This window comes from Nicotiana tabacum, chromosome 19 (genome assembly GCF_000715075.1).
Source record: "Nicotiana tabacum cultivar K326 chromosome 19, ASM71507v2, whole genome shotgun sequence".
NCBI lineage: Eukaryota > Viridiplantae > Streptophyta > Magnoliopsida > Solanales > Solanaceae > Nicotiana > Nicotiana tabacum.
In genome coordinates, this window is record NC_134098.1 from 79,930,834 (window position 1) to 79,957,968 (window position 27,135).

General features: G+C 41.2%; 2 protein-coding genes across 6 annotated transcripts; one reads left to right on the forward strand and one right to left on the reverse strand.

Annotated features, from left to right (window-relative positions):
* Positions 1–19,377: 19,377 nt before the first annotated feature.
* Positions 19,378–22,089, forward strand: LOC107760592 (BTB/POZ domain-containing protein At3g05675). Its single transcript, XM_016578667.2, has 2 exons — positions 19,378–20,789; positions 21,535–22,089. Exons 1-2 carry the CDS (start codon positions 19,533–19,535, stop codon positions 21,814–21,816), a joined length of 1,539 nt encoding a protein of 512 aa, XP_016434153.1. The 5' UTR covers positions 19,378–19,532; the 3' UTR covers positions 21,817–22,089.
* Positions 22,090–22,748: 659 nt separating this feature from the next.
* Positions 22,749–26,767, reverse strand: LOC107760591 (uncharacterized protein At1g01500). 5 transcript variants are annotated; one of them, XM_016578666.2, is made up of 4 exons: positions 26,636–26,767; positions 26,483–26,535; positions 24,908–25,720; positions 22,749–23,402 (listed from the first exon to the last, which is right to left on the reverse strand). In XM_016578666.2, exons 3-4 carry the CDS (start codon positions 25,610–25,612, stop codon positions 23,175–23,177), a joined length of 933 nt encoding a protein of 310 aa, XP_016434152.1. In that variant the 5' UTR covers positions 25,613–25,720; positions 26,483–26,535; positions 26,636–26,767; the 3' UTR covers positions 22,749–23,174. The 5 variants fall into 5 exon arrangements, with proteins under 5 accessions (XP_016434152.1, XP_016434151.1, XP_075094162.1 ...); XM_016578665.2 differs by having other exon boundaries at positions 26,464–26,535; XM_075238061.1 differs by having other exon boundaries at positions 26,483–26,717.
* Between the last annotated feature and the right edge of the window lie 368 nt (positions 26,768–27,135).

Sequence of the window (27,135 nt, forward strand, 5' to 3'; positions counted from 1 at the left end):
AATCTCTTTATGTACGTTTCGAACAAATAATGTATTTATTTCATACCAGCTTTGTAAATTCTAATCTAAGAAGCTCATGATTTGTACTATCAGTCCTTGGGGAGTATATTAGAGTCAGTTAATTATTAATTGAATCGAATTGTTGTTATTTGGCATACCTAGCGGGTGAGGCTAGGTGCCATCATGGCTAGCTGGATTTTGGATCGTGGCACTCACAGAGTTAGACATGAGACTTACCTCGCTCCGAAGTTCTATAACCGGCTCCAACACCTCTCTAGTACCTCAACCAATGGACCAATGATCCGAAAATAGTCAAACAATGTGCAAACCAATAAAAATATACTCTAATACTCATAATTAATCAGTTTATAATAATTTCCAACTCCGCTCGAAAAGTTAATAAAATCAACCCTCGGGCTCACGTGCCCGGATTCCGAAAATTTTCGAAGATAAACTTTACCCATAACACTAAGAACTCAAATATAGTATGATTTATTCCCAATTCCATGTCCAATTTCGTGGTAAAAATATAAAAGTACTAAATTCTAGATTTTTCTCTTAAAATCCCACAATTTTCATAAATATTCATGTTTATTCACATATAAACCTTATATTTTACTCACAAGATGTAGAAATCACTTACCTAAAGTTTGATGATGAAAATGGCACTCCAAAATTGCCCCAAAATCGGCTCCCATAGAAGGAATGAGGTGAAAATGAGTCAAACCCCCGAAATATAGCTTCTGCCCGGGTATTAGCCCTTCGCGATCATGAAAAATGCTTTGCGATTGCGAAGCACAACTTTTCTCAGCTCAAAATTGCCCTTCTCGATTGCGAAAAACCAATCGCGGTTGCGAAGAGCAAGCTGCCCAATTTCTTCATACATCCTCTAGTATAATAGTCATAACTCTTTTTGTACAAAACTCCAAATGATAAATGGTTGACTTTCTGAAAACTAGACACCAAGAGCTACAACTTTCATTTTTGGATCATCTCCAAATTCCTTATAGATTGCAAGATCTAAGCTTCCAAAGTCAGCCTTGTGCAACAGAAATTTCTCTTCGCAAACGCGAATCTGCCTCCGCGAACGCGATTCACATACCCCTTTCTCCCATTTTTCTCTTCGCTAACGCGACTCTTTCCTTGTGAACACGAAGAAGGACGCAACAAACCTCAGAAAATAGCAGCTCAACATGGCGAAATAACCCATAGACCTTCCGAAATACACCCGAGGCTCCCAGGACCCCGTCCAATCATACCAACAAGTCCCAATACATGACACAAACCTTCTCGAGGCCTCAAATCACACCAAACAACATCAAAACTATGAATCGACGATCGAAATCTTTCTTTAAACTTTCAAACTTCGACGAACGCGTCTGATTCATACTTAAACATTCTAGAATGACGCCAAACTTTACGCACAAGTCATAAATCACGATACAAACCTATTCTAAGGCTCGGAACCGCAAACGGACATTGATAACATCAAATTCCATCTCAAACCAAACTTAGGAAATTCTAAAACCTTCAAAATGCCAACTTTTTATAATAAGCGCCGAAATTCTCCCGGGCGACCCGATACTCAACCCGAACATACGCACAAGTCCGAAATCATCATACGAACCTATTGAAACCTTCAAATCCCGATTCTGAGGTCGTTTACTCAAAAATCAAACATTAGTCAACTCTTCCAACTTAAAGCTTTCAAATTTAGTATTTTTCATCTGAATCAACTCCGAAATTCCCGAAATTCAATTCCGACCACACGTACAAGTCATAATACCTGAAGTGAAGCTACTCAAGACCTCAAATCGCCGAATAACGCGCTAAAGATTAAAACAACTGGTCGGGTCGTTACACAAATAATGTGAGAATTAACAATGAAGAATCATTATACAATGATAAATAATGAAAATCTCTCTTTACATTTTCACATAACTTAATGGAAATATTATATAATACCGTCACTTTGCAGTGATTATTCTTTTTAATGTAACCAGCCATATCTATGCGAAATTTATTGCTATATTGACTGTGATTAATTATTACAATATTATGTACACGACCCCTACAAGGTCACATGCCGAGGATATATCTGTAATTTAGCAATAGAGTGGCAAAATGCAGCAAGGAAATGAAACCGGTGAGAGGGTCCCCTGAAGTTCATTAATGATAAATTTGAAAGATTACGTGAGTATTCATAAGCTCATATCTTTTACATTTATTTGCATTGATGACATAGGCGCCTTTGGACACAACTCACTGACCAAATTCAAATGTTGTCGGATTATACGGAAGGGCCATTCAGCGTGGAGCGGATTATACATTTCCCCCTAAATTGCAAGTAAAAACTAATATGCGGTACATATTATTTATCGATTTTACAACATGTTAAAAAAATTTAGAAAAAAAGTATCAAGGAGCTTTTGCAAGTAATTTAAACACAAAGATATAGAGGAAATTATTTACTCGATGTATGAATAAAAATGCAACATGTTAATTAAACTCATAATTCTACTCATTTGGGTAAGGAGGACCATTTTGGGCTGGTCTCCCGTTACGTACAACCATATCAAATGTTTACAAATCCTGTTGAACATCTTTATTTTCGCCACAATAAACCATATCAGATATGAAAATTTGTATCAGCCAATTGTGGATCGTTTGGCATCAAACAATGGCAGTTCCCCTTGTGGCATGGACTGGGAACTACTATAAAGATTTGTAATACAATCCCCACCTTCAATTTTCGATTATTTTTACACTATCGAATGCAACTTCAAGTATATTTTAATTGGGTACCCAATAATATTCTTAGCCGTTTATCCACAGATAACATTTGAATTTTTTTTAAGAATAATTCAAATAAGTGTTTGTTTCACAATTTAGTCAATTCTTGCATCTTCAACTAGAAATATCGGCGTAACATAATAATTTTCACTCTGTTACATACCAAAGTAGTTAAGGGTAATAGGAGTTATTGTAAGTAGTTAGTAAGGGGCATAACAGTCTTTGTACTCAGAAAGTTAGTTGTAGTCCGTTGGGCGGCTGAAAGTAGTTAGGAGGTGGTTAGGAGCTGTTAGAGGGATCTTAATAAAAGGGAAGCACCAGCTGAATTGTACAGATAATCGGAATAATAAACAATTACTCTTCTTCTCCAAACTCCTAAATTTTAGAACCTTCTTCTGTGAAGACTGTTCAGAAGCCAATCTTACTCTTGGTTTCTTAGATCTCTGCAGAATTGTGTTTAATCTCGATTAAGCACATAACTTTGGTATCAGAGCGGCCGATTTTGGGAAAGCAATCATGCCAGAGGCGACGACCAAAAACGAGGAAAAGAGACGTGAACTTGATGAGCTCCGTGAGCAAATACGATCGATGGGGAAAAAACATAAGGAACAAGTTCGTACTATGGGAGAAAAGTAAGAGGAAGCGATGGGGGGAATTCGTGAATTGATTGCAGCAATGGCGACCAATCCTGCTATGGCGACCAGGGTTGCGAGGAAAAATGGAGGTAACCATGGGTATGATAACAATGAGGGCCACAATCACAATAACACTGTGGGAACAAGGTATTCCCGGGTCGAATTTCCAAAATTTGGGGGTGATGACTTGAATGAATGGGTTTATTGATGCGAACAATTTTTTGACGCTGATAAAACTTCAGAGAAGTTTAAAGTGACGTTAGCCGCCATTAATTTGGAACGGAGAGCACTGCAATGACATAAATCCTTGTTGAAAGCAAGGATGGGCAGATTACCCAACTGGAACAATTATATCCGAGCCCTCCAATTAAGGTTTGCTGATAATCTGTATGATGATCCTATGGCTTAGTTGATTTCCTTAAAACAAACTGGTTCTATGCAAGAATTTCTAGGTAAATTTGATGGAATGATTAATCATGTGGAATTGAGTGGGAAATATTCAATTAGCTATTTTTTTAAAGGGATTGAGGCCTGATATTGAGGTTCAAGTGTATATGCTTGCACCTAGAACTCTCATGAGGGCTTACGGTTTAGCTAGATTAGCTGGACAATCTTTGAAGTTTTAAAGGGAGCAGAATTAGCTAATTTCAAGGAACACCAGATCTCTGCTTTCCAATCTCAACTCTTCTTGGCCGCCAAGAAATTACTCTCAAAACTCGAGTAATAATATTAGTAGAGGTACAGAAGGAAGTAATTTTTTGACTAACTCAGGTCGTCCTATAATGAAAACTTCTAGGAGATTGACCCCTGCAGAGATGCACGAGAAGAGATCACAAGGGTTATGATATTGGTGTGATGAGAAATATGTTCCTCGGCATAAGTGTAAAAAGAATAAGCAATTATTCATTCTTGAAGTGGATGAAGATATGGAGGAATGGGAGTTAGAAGAAAGCTTGGTTGAGCTAACTGAGGGTGATGAGTCGGCACTTAGTCCTCAAATGGCACCACTGACTACATGACCATGAGGATAAGAAGAGGAGTAAAAGGAAAGGTGGTACATGTTTTGATGGACTCAAGATCAACACACAACTTTATGGATCTGGATATTACTAAGAGATTGGGGTGCAGGTTAGACAGAATCCCAACCTTCTCTGTAGAAGTAGCTAATAGGAACAAGATTTACAGCTCACTAATGAGCAAGGATGTGGCCTGAAAAATGTAGGGTGTGGAGTTTAGATCAGATATGTTGGTAATGCCTTTAGGGGGAACTAATGTGGTTCTGGGCATTCAATGGCTCATTACCTTAGGTGGCATAAGGTGGAATTTTAGGCAGCTAAAAATGGAATTCGGTATTGGAGGTAAGAAGGTCTCATTGAGGGGGAGCCAAACAGGGGAGTCTAGATTGATTGGGGATCAAAGAATGGGGAAACTATTGAATAAGTCTGGACAGTTAAGCATGATGTTTGTGGCTCACATACAGACCAATGAACGAGAGGGTCTGTGTCTTCTTTCTCAGCAGCTAGAGGTTCCTCATGACCTACAGAAATTGTTAGATCAGTATTCAGAGCTCTTCAAAACACCTACACAATTTCCTCCCCACAGAAGCCATGATCACAAAATAGTGTTAAAGGAGTGAGTCTCTCATGTTAATGTACGACCCTATAGGTATCCAGCTACATAAAAGGATGAAATTGAAAAGATGATTCAAGAAATGCTAGACTATGGAGTAATCAAACCAAGTGTAAGTCCTTGCTCCTCTCATATAGTCATGGTTAAAAAGAAAGATGGTACTTGGAGACTTTGTATTGATTATAGACAGTTAAACAACAACACTATCAAGGATAAATTACCAATACCTGTTATTGAGGAGGTATTAGATGAACTAGGGGGTTCCAAGTACTTTTCAAAGCTAGACTTAAGGTCGGGCTACCACCACATTAGAATGGATGAAAGAGCTATTGAAAAGATAGCTTTTAGATCATACAATGGACATTATGAATTTGTAGTTATGCCGTTTGGTTTGACTAATGCTCCCTCCACCTTTCAGAGTTTGATGAACACAGTCTTCCAATCTTATTTTAGGAAAGTATCCTAGTGTTCTTTGATAATATATTAGTATACAACCCTTCTTGGTCACATGACCTAGTGCATTTGGAGCAGACATTCAAACTCTTACATGACAATTGCTTATTTGTTAAATTAAGCAAATGTCAGTTTGATCAAACAGAGGTAGATTACCTTGGACATGTGATTACTCAAGAAGGGGTAACTGTTGATTCTGGCAAAGTCAAGGTTATGTTAGACTTGCCTACTCCTCAATCAGCCAAAGAATTGAGAAGATTTCTGGGCTTAACATGTTATTATATGAGGTTTGTTAGAGGGTATGGAGTAATAGCTAGACCACTAACTGAATTGCTCAAGAAGGATAAATTTCTGTGGACTGAATCAGCTACTGCTGCATTTTAACAATTGAAGGCATCAATGACTACAACCCATGTGTTAGCACTTCCTGATTTTGGTGCAGAGTTTGTCATTGAGACTGATACTTGTGGAGTGGATATTGGAGCAGTGCAGATGCGAAAGGGATATCCCCTAGCCTACATGAGCAAGGCTTTGAGCAGTAAATACCAATTGTTATCAGTATATGAGAGGGAAATGATGGCTATCGTGGCAGCTATCCTGAAATTGAGGCCTTACTTGATTGGAAAGCACTTTACTGTGAGAACTGATCATCAGAGTCTCAAATACCTCCTAGAGCAAAGGATTTCTACACCTAGTCAGCAGAAATGGTTAGCCAAACTGATGGGGTACAACTACACTATTGTGTACAAAAGGGACAAGAAAATCTGGTGGCAGATGCTCTATCTAGACTGCTTGAAAGCCACAACTGCAAACATTGTCATATGTGTGTTCTGACTTCCTAGATAAAATCAAGGAGTCTTATGTCAATGATTCTCATTTGCAAAAGCTAATCAACCAACTGACTCAAGACCCTTTATCCAAGCCTGCATATATGTTGAAGAATGGAGTTCTATACAGGAAGGGGATGATAGTAGTGGGGGCTAATAAAGAGTTAAAGGAGCAGATCTTGAACTTTTTACATTGCAGTGCAATGGGAGGGCACTCAGGAATGATAGCAACATGTCAGAGGATCTATCAACTGTATTATTGGAGAAAGCTGAAGTCTGACGTGTATGAACATATAAAAAATATGAAACCTGTCAAAGGTGTAAAGGAGAAAATGTGAGATTGTCGTGATGGCACCTAGTCTTTACGACTAGGTAAGCCTAATATTACGAAAAATATAAAGAAAACACAACATTTTAAAGATAACCAGCATATTGTGAATAGCCAAGAGTAGTACCACTCGACATATACAAAATAATTTTCCAAGACCCGGAATATCACTAAGTCACAAGCTGCTATAATCTATGTAGCTCTATACAAAAGTCTGAAGATAATAAAGAAAGTCTCTAGGCGAGGGAGTAGAAGGGGACTTCGAAGATCTGCGGACGCAAGCAGAAGTACCTTGAAGTCTCCTAGAATCAGCAGCACTCACTAGCCCCAAGGCTGATAGCTCGTACCTGGATCTGCACACGAAAACATGTGCAGGAAAGGGCATGAGTACACCACAATGGTACCCAGTAAGTGCCAAGCCTAACCTCGGTCGAGTAGTGACGAGGTTAGGTCAAAGCCCTACTAGAGTAAATATAATAAATTAAACAGTAAAAGATATAAGTAAAATTTATGGTAACACAGTTAAAGAAACTCTAAAAAATTTAACAGTTAAGGGAGTCCTCGACTTAGAACAAGGTAACACAATAGGGAATCTCCAGGGATACCGTCCCGTAGTTCCAAATGAATATGCAGTACAGGGGGATCTCCCGAAATACGTCCGTAGTCCCAAAGTAAATATGCAGTGCTGGGGGATCTTCCGGAATGCGTCCTTAGTCCCAAAGTAAATATGCAGTACTGGGGGATCTCCCGAAATACGTCCGTAGTTCCAAAGTAAATATGCAGTACAGGGGGATCTCCCGGAATACGTCCGTAGTCCCAAAGTAAATATGCAGTACATGGAGATCTCCTAGAATACGTCTGTGGTCCCAATTTAAATATGCAACGCAAGATAAAATGGCAGGGATGGCATCGAGTTATACAGTTTATACTGAACACATATAAGGAAAGTAGGGACTTAACTAAGCATGGCACACAGAATGTCAAATAGGCAATTAAAACACGTAAGCATGCTTCTCTAGCCTAAGTTTAACAATTAAACGTATTAGTGCAATTTAATAAGGAAAAATAGTTTACGATTTAGAAGGTAAAAATAAGATTTTTGCAATAATAGCCCATGTATGTACTCGTCACCTCACGTACACGGCACCCACACATCAATTAATATCAAACATCTTCAAGGAAAGTCCCTAACACAAGGTTAGGCAAGCCATTATCTCGAACCGCTTAAATCACCTTGATAACACATTCTTGCCGCGAGTATCCGACTCCAAATGGCCCGAATCTATTCAAATAAATTGCATAATGTAAATATAACTACATGTAACTAATTTAGTTAATTAATTCGAAGCTAAAGCGTGAAATTAGGAAAAACACCCAAAAGGTCTCCCCGGGCCCACGTCTCGGAACCGGGTAAAAATTACAAATTTTGCACACCCATTCACTCACGAGTCTAACCATATCAAATTTACTAAAATCCGACACCAAACGGTCCTGCAAATCCACAAATCAAACTTCCAAATCCCTAGCCTCCAACTTCCACCTTAAATACACACTAACTAGGTGGAAAAATACATGGCAAGGCAAGATTATTGATCAAAAATAAGCACAAGGGACTTACCTTAAGAAATGCCTCGAAAATGCTCTCAAAACTCTCCCTAAACCGAGTTTGCAAAGTCAAAAATTACAAAAATCGCGAAGCCCTTCGGTTTTAACCACTGCCCAGGTATTTCCGCACCTGTGAAACCTGGGCTTGCACCTGCGGGTGCACTTGTGTGGAAAAAGTGCGCATCTGCGCAATTCACTTGCCCCCCTCTGCCTTCGCGCCTACGACGAAAGGGCCGCACCTGAGCGTGCGCGCCTGTGGAAATCCCCTTCGCTTCTGCGTAACTTGCGAACAGTCTTACGCATTTGCGAGCATCGCAGATGCGGCCTTTTCCCACGCACCTGCAACCCCTGACCAATCCACCCAACTCTGTTTCTGCGTGGATTTTCTCGCACATGCGGGCAGCCTTACGCAGGTGCGATTACAGTAGAACCACCAAATTTTTCCTAAGTCCAAATTCATTCCGTTAAATATCCGAAATACACCCGAGGCCCCCGGGACCTCAATCAAACATAACAATCAATCCTAAAATATCATACGAACTTAGTCGAGCCTTCAAACCACGTCGAACAGTACCAAAATCATGAATTAAGCACGGATTCAAGCCTAAGAATTTAAATTTTTCTAAATTCTACAAATGACGCTGAACCACATTAAATCTAGTCCGAATGACCTCAAATTTTACAAACAGGTCACAAATGACATTACGAACCTACAGCCACTTTCGGAATTCTATTTCGAGCTCGATATCAAAATTTCCACTATCGGCCGAAATCACCGAAAAACTAACTTTCGCCAATTCAAGCTTAAATATACTACAGACCTCCAAAACACATTCCGGATGCGCTCCTAACACCAAAATTACTCAACGGAGCTAACAGAGTCGACGGATATTCATTCCGGATCGGTGTTCACATAGTGCTGACTACGGTCTAAACTCTAAGGCTTAAACTCACAACTAGGGACTAAGTGTCACAAAACTACCCGAATTTTATAACCAAACACTCCGGCAAATCCCAAAAGCAGAAACAAATATGGGGAAAGCAGATATTAGGGGATCGGGGCTTAAATTCTCAAAACGACCGGCCAGGTCGTTACATCCTCCCCCTCTTAAAACAATTATTTGTCCTCGAATGAGTATAAAGACATACCTGAAACTATGAAAAGATGAGGGTACTAGTTGCGTATATCCTGCTCGGTCTCCCAAGTCGCTTCCTCGACCGGCTGACCCCTCCACTGGACCTTTACTGAAGCAATATTCTTTGACCTGAGCTTTCTGACCTGCCTGTCCAAAATGGCTATTGGCTCCTCGACATAAGATAGATCTTTGTCCAACAGCACTGAGCTGAAATCCAATACATGAGTCGGATCACTGTGATACTTTTGAAGCATAGATACGTGGAAACTCCTGCTAGGCTGGGAGGCAAGGCAAGCTAATAAGCAGCCTCTCCAACTCGCCGCAATATCTCAAAAGGACCAATAAACCTCGGGCTCAGCTTGCCCTTCTTCTCGAACCTCATGACACCCTTCATACGCGATACCCGAAGCAAAACCCGCTCACCAACCCTAAATGCCAAGTCACGAACCTTCCGGTCCGCATAACTCTTCTGCCTGGACTGGGTTGTGCGAAGTCTCTCCTGAATCACCTTCACCTTATCCAGGGCATCCTGGACCAAATTTGTACCCAACAATCGGGCCTCGCCCGGCTCAAACCATCCCACAGGGGACCGTCACCGCCTACCATACAAAGCCTCATACGATGCCATATGAATGTCGGACTGGTAACTGTTGTTGTAAGCGAACTCTACAAGTGGCAAGTATTGGTCCCATGACTCTCTGAACTCCATCACACAGGCACGAAGCATATCCTCAAGAATCTGAATCGTGCGCTCGGACTGCCCGTCAGTCTGAGGGTAAAAGGTTGTGCTCAACTCCACCCTAGTACCCAACTCCTGTTGTACGGCTCTCCAAAACCGTGATGTGAACTGTGTAACTCCGTCTGAAATGATGGATACTGGAATACCAAAAAGGCGAACAATCTCTCTGATATAAATCTCAGCCAACCTCTCAGAAGAATAAGTGGTCAACACTGGAATAAAATGAGCTGACTTGGTCAGCCGATCCACGATCCCCCAAATAGCATCAAACCTTCTCAAAGTCCGTGGAAGTCCAACTACAAAGTCCATGGTGATCCACTCCCACTTCCACTCTGGGATCTCTAACCTCTGAAGTAATCCACCCGGCCTCTGGTGCTCATATTTGACATGCTGACAGTTGAGACACTTGGCCACAAACCCAACTATATCCTTCTTCATCCTCCTCCACCAGTAATACTGCCTTAAATCCTGATACATCTTCGCGGCACAATGAATAGAGTACCGCGAGCTGTGGGCCTCCTCGAGAATCAACTCCCGAAGCCCATCTACATTAGGCACACAGATCCGGTCCCACATCCTCATCACACTGTCATCACCAATAGTCACATCTCTGGCATCACCTCGCCGAACCCTGTCCTGAAGAACTAGAAGATGAGGATCATCATACTGGCGCTCCCTGATACGGTCATAAAGAGAAGACCGAGCAACCACACAACCTAATACTCGGCTAGGCTCTGAAATATCCATTCTCACAAACTGGTTGGCTAAGGCCTAAACATCCAAGGCTAAGGGCCTCTCAGCTGCCGGAAGATATGCCAAACTCCCCAAACTCTCTGTCCGGCGACTCAAGGCATCGGCCACTACATTGGCCTTCCCCGGGTGGTATAATATAGTGATATCATAGTCTTTAAGTAGCTCCAACCACCTCCACTGACGCAAATTAGGGTCCTTCTGCCTGGATAAGTACTGCAAACTCCGGTGGTCAGTGTAAATCTCACAGGGAACACCAGATCTTCAGGGCGTAAACAATAGCTGCTAACTCGAGATCATGAACCAGATAATTCTTCTCATGCACCTTCAACTGTCTAGATGCATAGGCAATCACCCTACCTTCCTATATCAATACCACTCCAAGTCCGATCCTCGAGGCATCACAATAGATAGTGTAGGACCCCGAACCTGTAGGCAATACTAATACTTGAGTCATAGTCAAAGCTGTCTTAAACTTCTAAAAGCTCTCCTCACACTCCTCGGTCCACCTGAACGGAGCACCCTTCTAGGTCAGCCTGGTCATAGGTACTGCAATGGATGAAAATCTCCCCACAAAGCGACGGTATTACCCCGCCAAACCAAGAAAACTGCAGATCTCTGTAGCTGATGATGGTCTGGCTAACTCTACACTGCCTCCACCTTCTTCGGATCTACCTTGATCCCATCACAAGACACTATGTGGCCTAAGAATGTCACTGAATCAAGCCAGAATTCACACTTAGAAAATTTTGCATACAATTTCTTCTCCCTCAAAGTCTAAAGCACAGTCCCCAGGTGCTGCTCATGATTTTCCCGAGACCGGGAATATACCAGGATGTCGTCAATAAACACAATGATGAAGGAATCAAGATAAGGCCGGAACACACTGTGCATCAAATGCATAAAGGTTGTTGGGGCATTGGTCAGCCCAAATGACATGACAAGAAACTCATAGTGACCATATCTAGTCCTGAAAGCAGTCTTCGGGATGTCCGGCTCCCGAATCTTCAGTTGATGATAGCCAGAACGCAAGTAAATCTTGGAAAACACCCTGGCACCCTGTAACTGATCAAATAAATCATCAATGCGAGGCAAAGGATACTTGTTCTTCACTGTAACCTTTTTCAACTGCCGATAATCCATATACATATGCATAGAACCATCCTTCTTCTTCACAAATAAGACCGGAGCACCCCAAGGTGATACACTGGGCCTGATGAAACCTTTATCAAGCAACTCCTGTAAGTGCTCCTTCAACTCCTTCAACTCAGGAGGAGCCATACGGTAAGGAGGAATAGATATGGGCTGAGTGCCCGGCAACAAATCAATGCCGAAATCAATGTCTGTCGGGCGGCATGCCTGGAAGATCAGCTGAAAACACATCTGGAAAGTCCCTCACTACTGGAACTAACTCAACTGTAGGGGTATCAATACTGACATCTCTCACATAGTCCAAATACGCATCACACCCCTTCTCAACTATTTGTTGAGCCTTAAGAAATGAAATGACCCTGCGGGGAGTATACTCTAAGGTACCTCTCCACTCTAATATCGGCAAGCCTGGCATAGCCAGCGTTACGGTTTTAGCAGGACAATCAAGAATAGCATAATGAGGCGACAATCAGTCCATGCCCAAGATAACATCAAAATCTAACATACTGAGTAATAACAAATTGGCTGTGGTCTCAAAACCACTAAGAGCAATCAAACACGACCGATATACGCGGTCCACAATGAGAGAATCTCCCACATGAGTAGATACATAAATAGGTGAACTCAAAGAATCCCGAGATATCCCCAAATGCGGAGCAAAATAAGAATACACATATGAATACGTAGAGCCTGGGTCAAATAATACTGATGCATCCCTATGACAAACAGGGACTATACCTGTGATAACTTAATCTGAAGCAACGACCTCTGAACGGGCTGGAAGGGCATAGTACCTGACCTGGCCTCCCCCTCTAGGGTGACCTCAACCTCACCGACCTTCACCTCGAGCTGGCTAAGGAGGTGGGGTGGCAGCTGGTGCTGGAAGAATGGCCGAAGGACCTGGTGGAGCACATGGAAACTGATAAGTCTGTGGAGGTGCACCCCTCCTGGATCTAGGTCAATATCTAACCAAGTGACGAGTGTCACCATACTCAAAACAACCTCGTGGAGGACGCGGTGGCTGAGACTGACTCGGACCTGGCCTGCTGGACTGGCCGGTAATAGCACCTCGAGTAGGAGGCATACTGGATACTGGCGGTGCATAATAGGGCTCCTGAGGTCTAGGAGGAGTTGGAACACCGCTGGCTACTGGAAGAGCTGAATGAACAGGGCGACTCACAAAACCCATACCACAACGTGTTGTTGGTGCACGAGCTCCTGAATAATGACCAGTCTCTCGAGACCTCTTGGCCTCTCTATCCTCTCTGTCCCGGGCAAACATGCCCTCCACTCTCCTAGCAATGCTCACTGCCTTCTGATAAGTGATGTCCATCTCCAACTCCCTGGCCATACTGGTCTGAATACTGGGGTGGAGTCCCTCAATGAAGCGACGAACCCTCTCTCTGAATGTAGCAACTAGAGCCGCGCATGGCGAGCTAAATCACTAAAACGGACTGCATACTCTGACATAGTCATAGCACCCTGACGTAACTGCTCAAACTCTGCACGCCAATCATTCCTGAGGCTCTGAGGAACATACTCACGCAAGAACATCTCTGAAAACTGAGTCCAAGTGAGTGAGGCTGCCTCGTCCGGACTACACAGCTCATAGGCACGCAACCACTGATATGCCGCTCCCCTTAGCTGGAAAGCGGTGAAAGAAACCCCACTCGTCTTCACAATGCCCATAGTGCGGAGAATACGATAACACTCCTCAAGAAAACCCAGAGCATCATCTGAAGCTAGTCCGCTAAAAGTAGGTGGGTGGTACTTCTTGTACCTCTCAAGTCTGAGCTGCTCTGCCTCAGAAACAGCTACCCTGATCTCATGCTGAACCGGAGCCACTGGGGCATAGGAATATACTCTGGGGCCTGATCAACCTGGACCCTCTGCTCAAGAGTGCGGGTTGCGGGAGTCTGTGCCCCTCCCCCGGCCTGAGATGTAACGGGAGCTATCGAAAATAGTCCAGCCTAAGCCAGAGTGCTGAACACACTCAAGAACTGAGCTAAAGTCTCCCGGAGGGCTAGAGTAGCAATAGGGATCTTCGGTGCTGGCCCTCCAGCTGGAGCTGCTGGGGGCTTCTCTGACGCAGCTCTCGCAGGTGCTCGGGCTGCACCGCGTGGTCGCCCTCTACCCCGACCCCGGACTCTAGCGGCTCTGACAGGGGGCTCGGGTGCTTAATCGTCGGTCCTCCTAGTACGGGTCCTTACCATCTGTAAGAAAGAATAAAATAGAATCTTAGAATTATGGGTGTCAATAACTCGCACGACAAGGAAATCAAAGAAATATGATTGCTCTTAATAGTTACATAGCCTCCCGAAGATAAGTACGGTCGTCTCCAAACCGATCCGTGAGACTCTAAAATCGGCTTGTGACTCGCGACTCCTATGAACCTAGTGCTCTGATACCAACTTGTCACAACCCAAACTAGCCCTCCGTAAGTTGTCGTGATGGCACCTAGTCTTTACGACTACGTAAGCCTAATATTACGAAAAATATAAATAAAACACAACATTTTAAAGATAACCAGCATATTGTGAATAGCCAAGAGTAGTACCACTCGACATATACAAAATAATTTTCCAAGACCCGAAATATCACTAAGCCACAAGCTGCTATAATCTATGTAGCTCTATACAAAAGTCTGAAGATAATAAAGAAAGTCTCTAGGCGAGGGAGTAGAAGGGGACTCCGAAGATCTCCGGACGCAAGCAGAAGTACCTTGAAGTCTCCTAGAATCAGCAGCACGCACTAACACAAAGGCTGATAACTCGTACCTGGATCTGCACACGAAAACATGTGCAGGAAAGGGCTTGAGTACACCACAATGGTACCCAGTAAGTGCCAAGTCTAACCTCGATCGAGTAGTGACGAGGTCAGGTCAAGGCCCTACCGGAGTAAATATAATAAATTAAACAGTAAAAAGGTATAAGTAAAATTTACGGTAACACAATTAAATAAGCTCTCAAAAATTTAACAATTAAGGGAGTCCTCGACTCATAACAAGGTAACACAGTGGGGAATCTCCCGGGATACCGTCCTATAGTTCCAAATAAATATGCAGTACAGGGGGATCTCCCAGAATACGTCTGTAGTCCCAAAGTAAATATGCAGTGCTGGGGGATCTCCCGGAATACGTTCGTAGTCCCAAAGTAAATATGCAGTATTGGGGGATCTCCCAGAATACGTCCGTAGTTCCAAAGTAAATATGCAGTACAAGGGAATCTCCCGGAACACGTCCGTAGTCCCAAAGTAAATATGCAGTACAAGGAGATCTCCCGGAATACGTCCGTAGTCCCAATTTAAATATGCTACGCAAGATAAAATGGAAGGTATGACATCGAGTTATACAGCTTATACTGAACACATATAAGGAAAGTAGGGACTTAACTAAGCATGGCACACAGAATGTCAAATAGGCAGTTAAAACACGTAAGCATGCTTCTCTAACCTAAGTTTAACAATTAAACGTATTAGTGCAATTTAATTAGGAAAAATAGTTTATGATTTAGAAGGGGAAAATGGAATTTTTGCAATAATAGCCCGTGTACATACTCGTCACCTCACGTATACGGCGCCCACACATCAATTAATATCAAACATATTAAAGGAAAGTCCCCAACACAAGGTTAGGTAAGCCACTTACCTCGAACCGCTCAAATCACATTGATAACACGTTCTTGCCACGAGTATCCGACTCCAAATGGCCCGAATCTATTCAAATAAATTGCATAATGTAAATATAACTACAGGTAACTAACTTAGTTAATTAATTCGAAGCTAAAGCGTGAAATTAGGAAAAATGCCCAAAAAGTCTCTCCGGGCCCACGTCTCGGAACCGGGTAAAAATTATAAATTTTGAACACCCATTCACTCACGAGTCTAACCATATCAAATTTACTAAAATCCGACATCAAATGGTCCTCCAAATCCACAAATCAAACTTTCAAATCCCTAGTCTCCAACTTTCACCTTAAATATACACTAACTAGGTGGAAAAATATATGGCAAGGCAAGATTATTAATCAAAAATAAGCACAAGGGACTTACCTCAATAAATGCCTCGAAAATTCTCTCAACAATCGCCCTAAACCGAGTTTGCAAAGTCAAAAATGACAAAAATCGCTAAGCCCTTCGGTTTTAACCACTGCCCAGGTATTTCCGCACCTGCAGAACCTGGGCTCGCACCTGCGGGTGCGCTTGTGCGGAAAAAGTGTGCATCTGTGCAATTCACTTGCCACCCTCTACCTTCACACCTGCGACGAAAGGGCTGCACCTGTGCGTGCGCGCCTGCGAAAATCCCCTCCGCTTCAGCATAACTTGCACACTTGCGAACAGTCTTGCGCATTTGCGGGCATCGCAGATGCGCACTTTTCCCACGCACCTGCGACCCTTGACCAATCCACCCAACTCCTCTTCTGCGCGGATTTTCTCGCACATGCGGGCAGCCTTGCGCAGGTGCGATTACAACAGAACCACCAAAATTTTCCTAAGTCCAAATTCATTCTGTTAAGCATCCGAAACACACCCGAGGCCCCCCGGGACCTCAACCAAATATATCAACCAATCCTAAAATACCATACGAACTTAGTCGAGCCTTTAAACCACGTCGAACAACACCAAAATCATGAATTAAGCACGGATTCAAGCATAAGAATTTAAAATTTTTCAAATTCTACAAACGACACCGAACCACATCAAATCTAGTCCGAATGAACTCAAATTTTACACACAGGTCACAAATGACATTACGAACCTACAGCCACTTTCGTAATTCCATTCCGAGCTCGATATCAAAATTTTCACTATCGGCCAAAATCGCCGAAAAACTAACTTTCGCCAATTCAAGCTTAAATCTACTACAGACCTCCAAAACACATTTCGGACGCGATCTTAACTCCAAAATCACTTAACAGAGCTAACGAAGTCGACGGAATTTCATTCCGGATCCGTCTTCATATAGTTTCGACTACGATCCAAACTCTAAGGCTTAAACTCATAATTAGGGACTAAGTGTCCCAAAACTACCCGAATTCTATAACCAAACACTCCGGCAAATCCCAAAAGCAGAAACAAATATGGGAAAAGCAGATATTAGGGGATCGGGACTCAAATTCTCAAAATGACCGGCCGAGTCGTTACAGCAGCCCAGGATTGGTTCAACCATAACCCGTTCCAGAAAGAGGGTGGCAAGACATCAACATGGACTTTATTGAAGGCCCCAGCTAACAATAAACTACAACACCAGATCTCTAGCGGATAATACCCTAAAAGAAAGACTGGTCTCTGAAGTTTTCTACTAGGTAGAGTATTTCAAAAAAATAAGCTAGAATAGAGGGCGTGATAGTCCAATTCTACATAGTTCTGTGATCCGCCGAACGAAGTGGTTCCAACGAACCTGCGCCCAAAGCGATGATTCACTTGTCCCTTTGTCTATAGGGACCTCGTGGCTTGTTGCATATGCATAGGAAACCACCCCATGCGGTGTGAGAAAAGCCCACTTGACTTCGGAATGCCAACTACCTAAGTCCTTTACTAAATCAGTAATCTTAGTGGTGGTGGACAGACTAAGTAAATATGCTCACTTCATCAGCTTGAAGCATCCTTACACAACAGCTTCAGTGGCTCAAGCCTACATGGAAAATGTCTACAAATTACATGGCCTACCCCAGACTATTGTTAGTGACAGAGATGTGGTGTTCTTAAGAAAGTTCTGGCAGACTCTCTTTGAGGTACAATGGGTTTAGTTCATCATTCAACAGCTTACCATCATCAGTCAGATGGGCAGACTGAAGTAGTGAACAAATGTGTAGAAAGGTACCACAGGTGCATGTGTAATGACAGACCCCCGAATTGGACACGCTGGCTATTCCTACCAGAATGGTGGTATAATACAACATACCTCTCTGCCACTAAGCTCACTCAACTTGAAGTTCTTTATGGACAGAAACCACTCGCTCATATGCCTTATGTCACTTACAGCTCATTGGTGGAGGAAGTTTATAGAAGTTTGCAGCAAGAGAAAGTACCATCAGGCTTTTGAAGCACCATTTACAACTAGCACAATCAAGGATGAAGTCACAGACAGACAAAGGGAGGTCCTTTAGAGAATTTGCAATGGGGGATATGGTATTTGTAAGGTTCCAACCTTACAGACAAATGTCCTTAAAAGGTCACTCCTATCACAAGCTGAGTCCCAAGTACTTTCTGTCATTTCAGGTGATGAAACAAATTGGTTATGTGGCCTACCAATTGGATTTACCTGCTAATGCTAAGATCCACTCCACCTTCCATGTATCATAACTCAAGAAACATATTGGAGTTGGTCCTGTGGTTATTGAACTGCCAGTTGCTCTATTACCTCATGGGTATATTACCTTGGAGCCTGAATCAATTTGAAGTCCAGAGTTGTGCCTAAAGGAAGCAGAACTGTGACACAATTCATAGTAAAGTGGTTCAATTGCCCATTAGAAGACAACACTTGGATGGATGCTCATAGCTTTAAACAACAATTTCCTACCTTTGTCCTTGAGGACAAGGACTTTGGGGGGGGATATTTGTTATATACCAAAGTAGCTAAGGGCAATAGGAGTCATTGTAAGTAGTTAGTGAGTGCCATAACAGTCTTTGTACTCAGAAAGTTAGTTGTAGTCAGTTGGGCTGCTGAAAGTAGTTAGGAGGTGGTTGGGAGCTGTTAGAGGGATCTTAATAAAAGGGAAGCACCAGCTAAATTGTACAGATATTCTGAATAATAAACAATTACTCTTCTTCTCTAAACTCCTAAATTCTAGAACATTCTCCTGTGAAGATTGTCCAGAAGCCATTCTTACTCTTGGTTTCTTAGATCTCTGCAGAATTGTGTTTAATCTCGATTAAGCACATAACACACTCACAAAAATTTAATTTGTTATGTGAGAATACTCTTGACTTCAACTTGAACTTAAGTACTCTTTCTTTTTCAAACTTCAACAAAAAAAAATTAAATAAATGACATTGTATAGCCGCTCTTAAAATAATAGCCGAAAAATATAATTTTTATATATGTATATATATATTATGTATGTTATATACAAAAATTATATAAATTTATACACTTTTCAGCTATCGAATATAAATAATTTCTGATGCGGGCTAAAATTGAAAAAAGCCCAAAAGAATTTCCAAAAGCCTTAGGGTCGGAAGGGCAAGGCCCAACTAGAAATATCAGAATCACTGATCCATAGAACAGATGCAACAATTTAAAAGTGGTATTATCAGAAGATGGGCCCCGGCCACGTCAGATCATCAACTCGATTTTATCCACTTGTCTCACCATAAACCAAATCTGGCCATCCCAAACTAAAAAAAAAATGAGGAGATTCTTTTGCCAAATGTAAGAATTTAAATTTAAAATCTACACAACACAACACACTGTTCTAAACAATATCCTATTCGTCCTTATCTGAAACTTCGTCTTCATCAGAATTCAGAGGAACCTCTAGCAGAATGACGGTAGGCGGTGGTGGTAGTGCCGGCGGAGTCACCTCCGGCAAAAAACGACAACGTGTAGGTAGCAATAGCCGACTTTCCTCAACTATTGGAATCATCGACTCTTCACGTCCGGATAATACCCTAACAGAACGCTCTCAGAAGCCGCCAGGTATTCGCCGGACATCTTCTCACACCGTTATTCCATCGTCTTCGACCGCCGCCGCTGCTGCAGCTGCTGCTAGCGGCGGATTCAACGACTCATCTTCGGCTGACGTCGTGCTTCGCCTCTTCGTCGATCAATTGCCGCTGTTCGATACCGACGACTCCGAATCAATATCAGCCGTTGATTCTGATCAATCCGATGTCCAGATCTATCTCCACTCCGATATTCTCCGGCGCTGTAAGTACTTCGCTGCTCTTTTATCTGATCGCTGGCAAAAGGAATCAAACGACGTCGTTGATTCAGGAAACTCTTCTAGAACCTTCCGGCTTAATCTCGGCGTTCCGTCTACTCCTGGATCAATCGATCATCATTTAACTGTTCTGCAGCTCCTATACACCAATGACTTCTCCACAACTATCAATACTGTTTCAATAGCTTTGTGTTTACTTCCGGTGGCTTTGGAACTAATATTCGAGGATTGCATCAAGGCTTGTGTCAGGTTCCTTGAAGCCGTACCATGGACCGAAGATGAAGAAAGGAAAATACTCAATTTTGCTCCGTTTTTAGGCAAGGAGGAATCTCAAGAGCTTCTCGCTAGGGTTTCAACTGATAAGAACAATTCGTCTGAAGAAATGCTTCATGGATTAATATTATCGGCACTTCATAACCATCCAAACATGGCATTTGCTAAGGCATTCGTAGCTAAACTTTTGAGGGATTTTTCATCCAAAGAGGCAGCAAAGAGAGTGTTGGACCGTGCCTTTATGAGTAGCTTGAAGATCGTGAAGGAGTCATTGGAGGATTATTCGAGTCCTGATTTTAGAGGTGATCATAATGAGACTGAGGCAATTCAGAGGTTGAATTTGCATACTGCGATGACGAATGGGAGGCATTTGCTGTGGTTGCTGGAGAGGATGATTGAACTGAGAGTGGCTGATGCAGCTGTACAAGAGTGGAGCAATCAGGCCTCGTTTACTGCTGATTTGCTGAGGGCTCTCCGTGATGATGCATGGAGGAATATCGTACCTGGGCTCCCTGCAGTTGTGCTTCGATGCACTTGCAAGCTTGCTAATGCAGTCGCCACAGGAACTATCTTGGCTACTAGACAGGTCCATTTTTATTTCCATAGTTTTATAAATGATTCTTTCTATTATGTGTAATTGCAAAGCATAGAGTCTAGGAAATACACCTGTTAATTGTGTGGGCTGTGAGGGCTTTAGGAATTATGTTTTTTTGATATGTTCTTGTTTACTAATTGCAAAATTAGGGAGTATTAACACGCATAGACACCTTTAAGACTTAGGAGCATCTTACACTTGAACATATTCCTGAATTAGCATAGGATACTTGTGGGAGCGATAGCACTGAGATTTTGTCTTACTGTTTACTAGCGCTTTCTCCTGCTTTCTGCTATTTTGACTTACATAATTTATAAAAGCAAATAACAGTGGGACTTCAATTATAACCTTTCCCATCCATTTGCAATATCTAACTTCATCTCATGGGTCTTTTTCCAAATGGTGATTGACTGTTAGATGTTCTGACATGTCTGCTGTGTTTGTTAGACTTTTGGATGTTTCAAAGAAATGGTTTTGAGTATGGACATGATTTGCTCCTTCTATGTCCTTGTTTTGATTGACTGTTAAAATGATTGATCTGTCTTAAAGATGTACTGATTCATAACCAGAACATGGGCATTCTACAATAACAGCAGCAGCTTGATTTTTTGCTGCTGTGTCTGTTCTGGTGTTCATCACTTGGTCAAGTGAATGTTGTTCTTCACTGATAAACAGCGACTCTTTCCACGATGGCTTCTGTTTTACTTCATTTCTCTAATGCACTTAAGTCTAACAGGTGAGAATGAAGCTTGTGAAAGATTGGCTTCCAGTGTTGATTTTGTGCAAAGACAATGTAACACCTATGATGCCAAGTCACAAAACAGTATATGTGGAGCTGGAAGATACGTTTTTGAGGATTATATCCACACTTACCTTGCCTGATGCCCAGGAGTTATTGCAGCAGTGTCTCAGCTTTTCAACTAGGAATGTTGATGACTGTCCCCACTTGGTCGGTGCATTTACTACCTGGTTCCGACGAGCAAATAGATCCCCCCATGTAGACAATCTTGATATGTGATGGTCTACCAAGTGTTGATGATTGGATGGATAAACATGGTCTTTTCGGTGACTAATGTTTGCATACTAGAGTCTCCATTCCAAAAGACACTGCTATGTGTAGATAAAACGTATTCCCTCGCCTTTGTACCAGAAGTAATCTAGATTGCATGACTCATGGGTTGGTTACTTGGTGCTGCGCAGTATCCTTGACTGTAAGAACCAGTTTTAAAGAGAATGACCAGCTTGTATATAGATTCTGTGCCGTATGAAATCTGCCCTTTCTATCTTTTAATATCCAGATTCTTTCTCATTTTTAACTCAGATAGGTAAAATTGATCCTCTTGAGCCAATCCAGTTGGCGAAGCCAGGATGATATTCTATGACTTGTTACATTATCAAGGTTCAAGGGTGAACGTCTTTTCAAAACTATTCATGGGTTCTTGTTGTTGATGGCTCAAGGTTTTCTTGGTTGGGTCATGAAAATCGTCCAAGGAACATGGATCATAATTTAACTTCCACGGAAAAAACCGGGTCATTTACTTGATAGTTTAAACTTCAAGCGCGAACAGTTATCTAACACACTTAGCTCAAGTGGAAAAGTAGATGACCAGATAAAATTCAATACAGAGTTTCAGAATCTATAAGCTTAAGTAGCTGCTAAGACACGAGGCACATTATTCAGTTTTGGCACGCATCGTTTCAAATACAATTGGAGCTTAAATAGGTTCAATGTAACGACATACGGCATGCAAATTTAGACACCCGTCGAAAGTGCAAAAGACAGGCTTCGCAGTCATAAGCCAAAATTCAGTCACTAGACGAACAACGAAGGAAACATGGTGCCGGAAAGCACAAATAAGGTCTGCCGCAAGATCAGAAGGGAAAAAAAAGGAACGAAACATAAAAAAATAACTCCTCTATGCAATTTGTAAACAGCTATGCTATCCAATCGCATGAACATGAACTAGATTAACACCTTTGAACAGACGAAATGTTCATAGATACATCTAACCTATTACAATGCCATTAGAAGACCTAACAATTCCTGAAAGAAATAGAAAATTGGATAAGGACCTATGAGAAACATAGAAGACTGATCTAACGAGTATCCGTTGTTAGCAACGAGGTCATTTAACTGTCCTGCAGCTCAAGTACACAAGACTCAAAGTTTTATTCGATGTCCAGAGCGAGTTATTTAAAGAAGATCAGTTTAGGAAGAAACGTAAAAAACCAGGCTATTTCTCTTACAAGTGGATTCTACCAGCTTGCATCATTAGCATTTACTTTCAGAGAAGGTGAGTCAAAATCAAGAAGTTAGCAGGTACTTGGGACAGATAGATGGCATTAGAGTCATAGCAGTTAAACAGGTCTGAGTCGTCAAAGTAGACGCCTTCTGAAGTTTCTGGTGGTTCCTTGATAAGTACGAGCAAGTAGTCCCGCTCCTATACCGATTCCAACACAGATACTGAGGCCAATTCCAACACCTACTCTTACACCAGCATTGAACCAGGATAGTTCCCCATCTTCACCTTCTATGTATTCCATCCTAGAGTAAAGGTTGTTATATTCATCATACTCCTGTTTGGGTTTCGCATGATCGGTAACCTGCACATGCATTGTTGACAACACTGAAAACTTGCTCATAAAAGAAAAATGGATAAAGAAAAAAACAGATGTGCATAACATATCAAAAGTCATAGTAAGACACCTCTGCTTTAATATTGTATCACCTTCTTGGTATATAAGAGAGCGACGGAGCAAAACTAAATCAGTGTTGCTTGCTAGACTTTTCCATAATCACAGGCTAACAACAAAGTAAGCCAGAGAAAAGGCGGGGGAATAGACAAAGATTCAAGTGGAAGAAACACCAAAAAATGGATTTAACTTCTGTTGTCGAAAAACTCATTTGCAGAAGATTAAAAATCCCATATTGCAGATCAGATAAATGGATAACCGGCTTGCACACATAAAGAAAACTGACTAATGCTGGCCCGGGCATTGCAAATTCTAACAATTTCATCTATTGCTATATAGGGAATACGTCAGTTGGAAGTTCCATTGAGATTTAATCTGTAAATAAAAAGGAAATGCATTGAAGACTTCTAGTATATATGCAGATTGCAACTCTGCCTTCAACCAGGCTCATGTTTCTTTAGCAGTTGTTATCGGTACAAACAATGTGTTTACTGTTTTAACATACCCTTTTCTTTGTATGTTCATAAATTGCAATCGAGATTTTATCATGTGATGATGGGAAGAGTCCTGGCAACTGAAAATTATGGTATGATGGGTGCCAAGTTCCTTACCTAGGTAAATAAGATATCTACCTTTACGATATTTACTATAGCCGAGGGTCTATTGGAAACAACCTCTCTATCTTCACTAGGTAGAGGTAGGTCTGCGTACACACTACCCTCCCCATACCCCACATGTGGGAATATACTGGGTTTTTTGTTGTTGTTGTTGTTGCTGTACTATATTTACTATATTTTGGACTCAAACACTAGCATAGACCATCTTAACTGCTAGCACATGCAAGATAGCAGGGCAAATTTTTATTTCCTTTCACCCATGTGGTATCCTGATAAGAAAACAAAAGCATTGACACACAAAACGAAAAGGTAAGACATGTGTGTCCATGTGTTGCATGCATAAATACATATATTGTTCTGAGCACACTGTACTCTTTGTTTCCCAAGAGTTCAGGATAAGTTTCTCATGGCTCTCAAGCATTATTGGCTGGGCCTAAGTACTGACAGCACAAGATAAGAAAATATTTGGGCAGCAATTACAGAGAAGCTAAAAGCTACTGCAGCAAATATGGAGTAGCAGTTCAACCAAAAGACAACAAAAACTTATTTGGCAGAAGGGTAAAATTTGCTAATTCACTGATGGCTAAACATAGAGGTGTAGGTTATGTATAGGTATAAACATCAATAACTAGTGGCGAAGTCAGGATTTTTATTAAGGGGTGTCACAATTTAAAAAAGTAAATACACGAAAGACATCAAGGGGATTCGTACATAGTATTTATACATCATCAAATAATTTTTACTTATCTAAACAATGTATTTTCGCTATACTGTCAATCACCGTAACCAGTAGTATACCTGCATTGCATGTGAAGAGGAAGCACGGTACTGGCTTTCAGTTGCCTCATATTCTGGTATTGATTCCAACATTCCCGGCCTTAGTTGCTTCCTACGATGGCCGAGTTGCAGGGCCGTTGTTAGTATAATTGGTTTCCCTGAGAAACAACCAGCTATATAAACTTCAATTATAGGAGAAGCCAAATCCGTGGCCGTGTGTTGGTTTCCTTTTTGCAAGCTAGAGCCAGCAAACACATCCATTTCACAATTGATGTTCCAAGATTGTCCATGATTTTCAGATTCACTTAAAAATCCATTGCTATCGCATAAGTTTAATGAACCAGACAACACAAGAACATCCCTATCGAAAACCTCATATTTCACACTTCCTGTCATACTTATACTATCTGTACTAACAAAAGTAACCTCCTCGGATTTCTTATCAAACCTATCTCTTCTAAGTACAGTGGATACACCATCCGAATAAATTCCAGTCCGCGCACCATTCACTTCCAAAAGGGTGTCGCGTTTCAGTGGAACATAGTTCACTGTTAGGTACTCAGCGGTCAAATCATCAAGCTCACATTTGGTAATTCTAATGTAAAAAACTCTCAAATCTAACCACTGTAAAGATAGCTTAAATCCAGACTGATAAGTAGAGTGCCTCATAAGGCTGTGGCCATTTTCAGCCATCACTCCATTTCCATTCTCATGTGAATTCTCCATTCCTTCACAAAATCAAGGCTCTTAATTACTCACCAGAATCCATCAAGATTTGGTTGGTTCACTTACTTAGTAACCCAAACAAGTAGGAGTCAAAGCAGTGAAGAGAACCTGGAATTAATGAGAAAGCAACAAAACAGAAATATTTATGAGTGCCACACATTTAAGGAAACACAAAGGAAAGGGAAAGAATAAGAAACAAAGTAACAACTAATTGAACTCATGAAAAAACGATATGAAAGAGATCAATTCCCAATCAGAGAAGCTCATAACTAGAAGAAATAAATGAAAGAATCTGAATTTGTGAAATATTTCTTCTCCATACACAGAATAAAGGAGAGCTATAACCCCTAGAACAGAAAAAAGTGAATCACATCAAAGAGAAATAGCCTGTGAGCACAAAAATGGGATCTTTATAGGGCAAAATTTGATCACAGGTAAAAGTTAAAAGAGGAAAGTAATAGAACAGTGAAAAGACTAAGAAGGTTTAATAAATAGAGAAAGTGAGAATACAGCAGAAATGACAATTCTGAAAAATAAAGAAGATGAATGTATTACCAGAGATCAAGAGAGCAGAGAGAGAGAGAGAGAGAGTGAAATGTGAACCCCTTCAAATTCTACAACCAATTTAATGTTTTTTATTTTTAATTTTACATAGAGTGGTCATTTATGAAGAAGAAAACAGGAGTTAAACGCAACCAAATTCCAACAAAAGACCCAGAGCAGTAGGCAGTAGTACTAAACGACAGAATGCTGTAGACGTCACGTGTACAAACAAAATACATAAAACACAAAAATCTTGTGTGAAAGAGTACAACAGCATCATCATCATTTCAGCAACAAAACCAACAAACCATTTCCCCTACAACTCACTACAAGCATCTTCCACGCCACCTCTTTGCCTGTACTAAGCTTCTCTTCACTATCTGCGACACGAAACATCAAATTTAAGACACTGTCAATAACTTCAAGACTGGTTTTCTCAAGTTTCTGCTGTGAAAACGATACAGAAAAAGAGGAAAACACCTTTAACTTTTTAGTCCCTAAGAATAGTCCAACACCGCAAATTATCAGTTTAAAGGCGAACTAGGAGAATGGGCTGTTACAAAATGGGGGTAAAGTTTCAACCTTTTCTTTATAACGAGATCAGATCATTAAACTTTTGGTCTCGTAAATTCTATAATTTGGTTTGTGAAGTATTAGAAATTAGTCGGATCGAGTTAGTTCGGCTTTTATTAAAATCGAACCAAATTAACTATATCGGTTTGGATTTGTTCGGTTTTGACGAGTTTTTCGGATTTTTTTATTTAAATATTATTTTAATCTTACTTTGTTAAATTTTTTATAAGTAAATATATGTTTAGTAAAAATTTAAAAAATTGACAAACATATTATCTATTAAATATTCTTATGGGAGAATTTACTTAGTAACACATGATAGTTATTCTTTTAGTCGTCTCACAATAATATTTTATTGATGTACACTTTTAAGGTAATCGAATTTAATACTTAAATATAAAAATCAA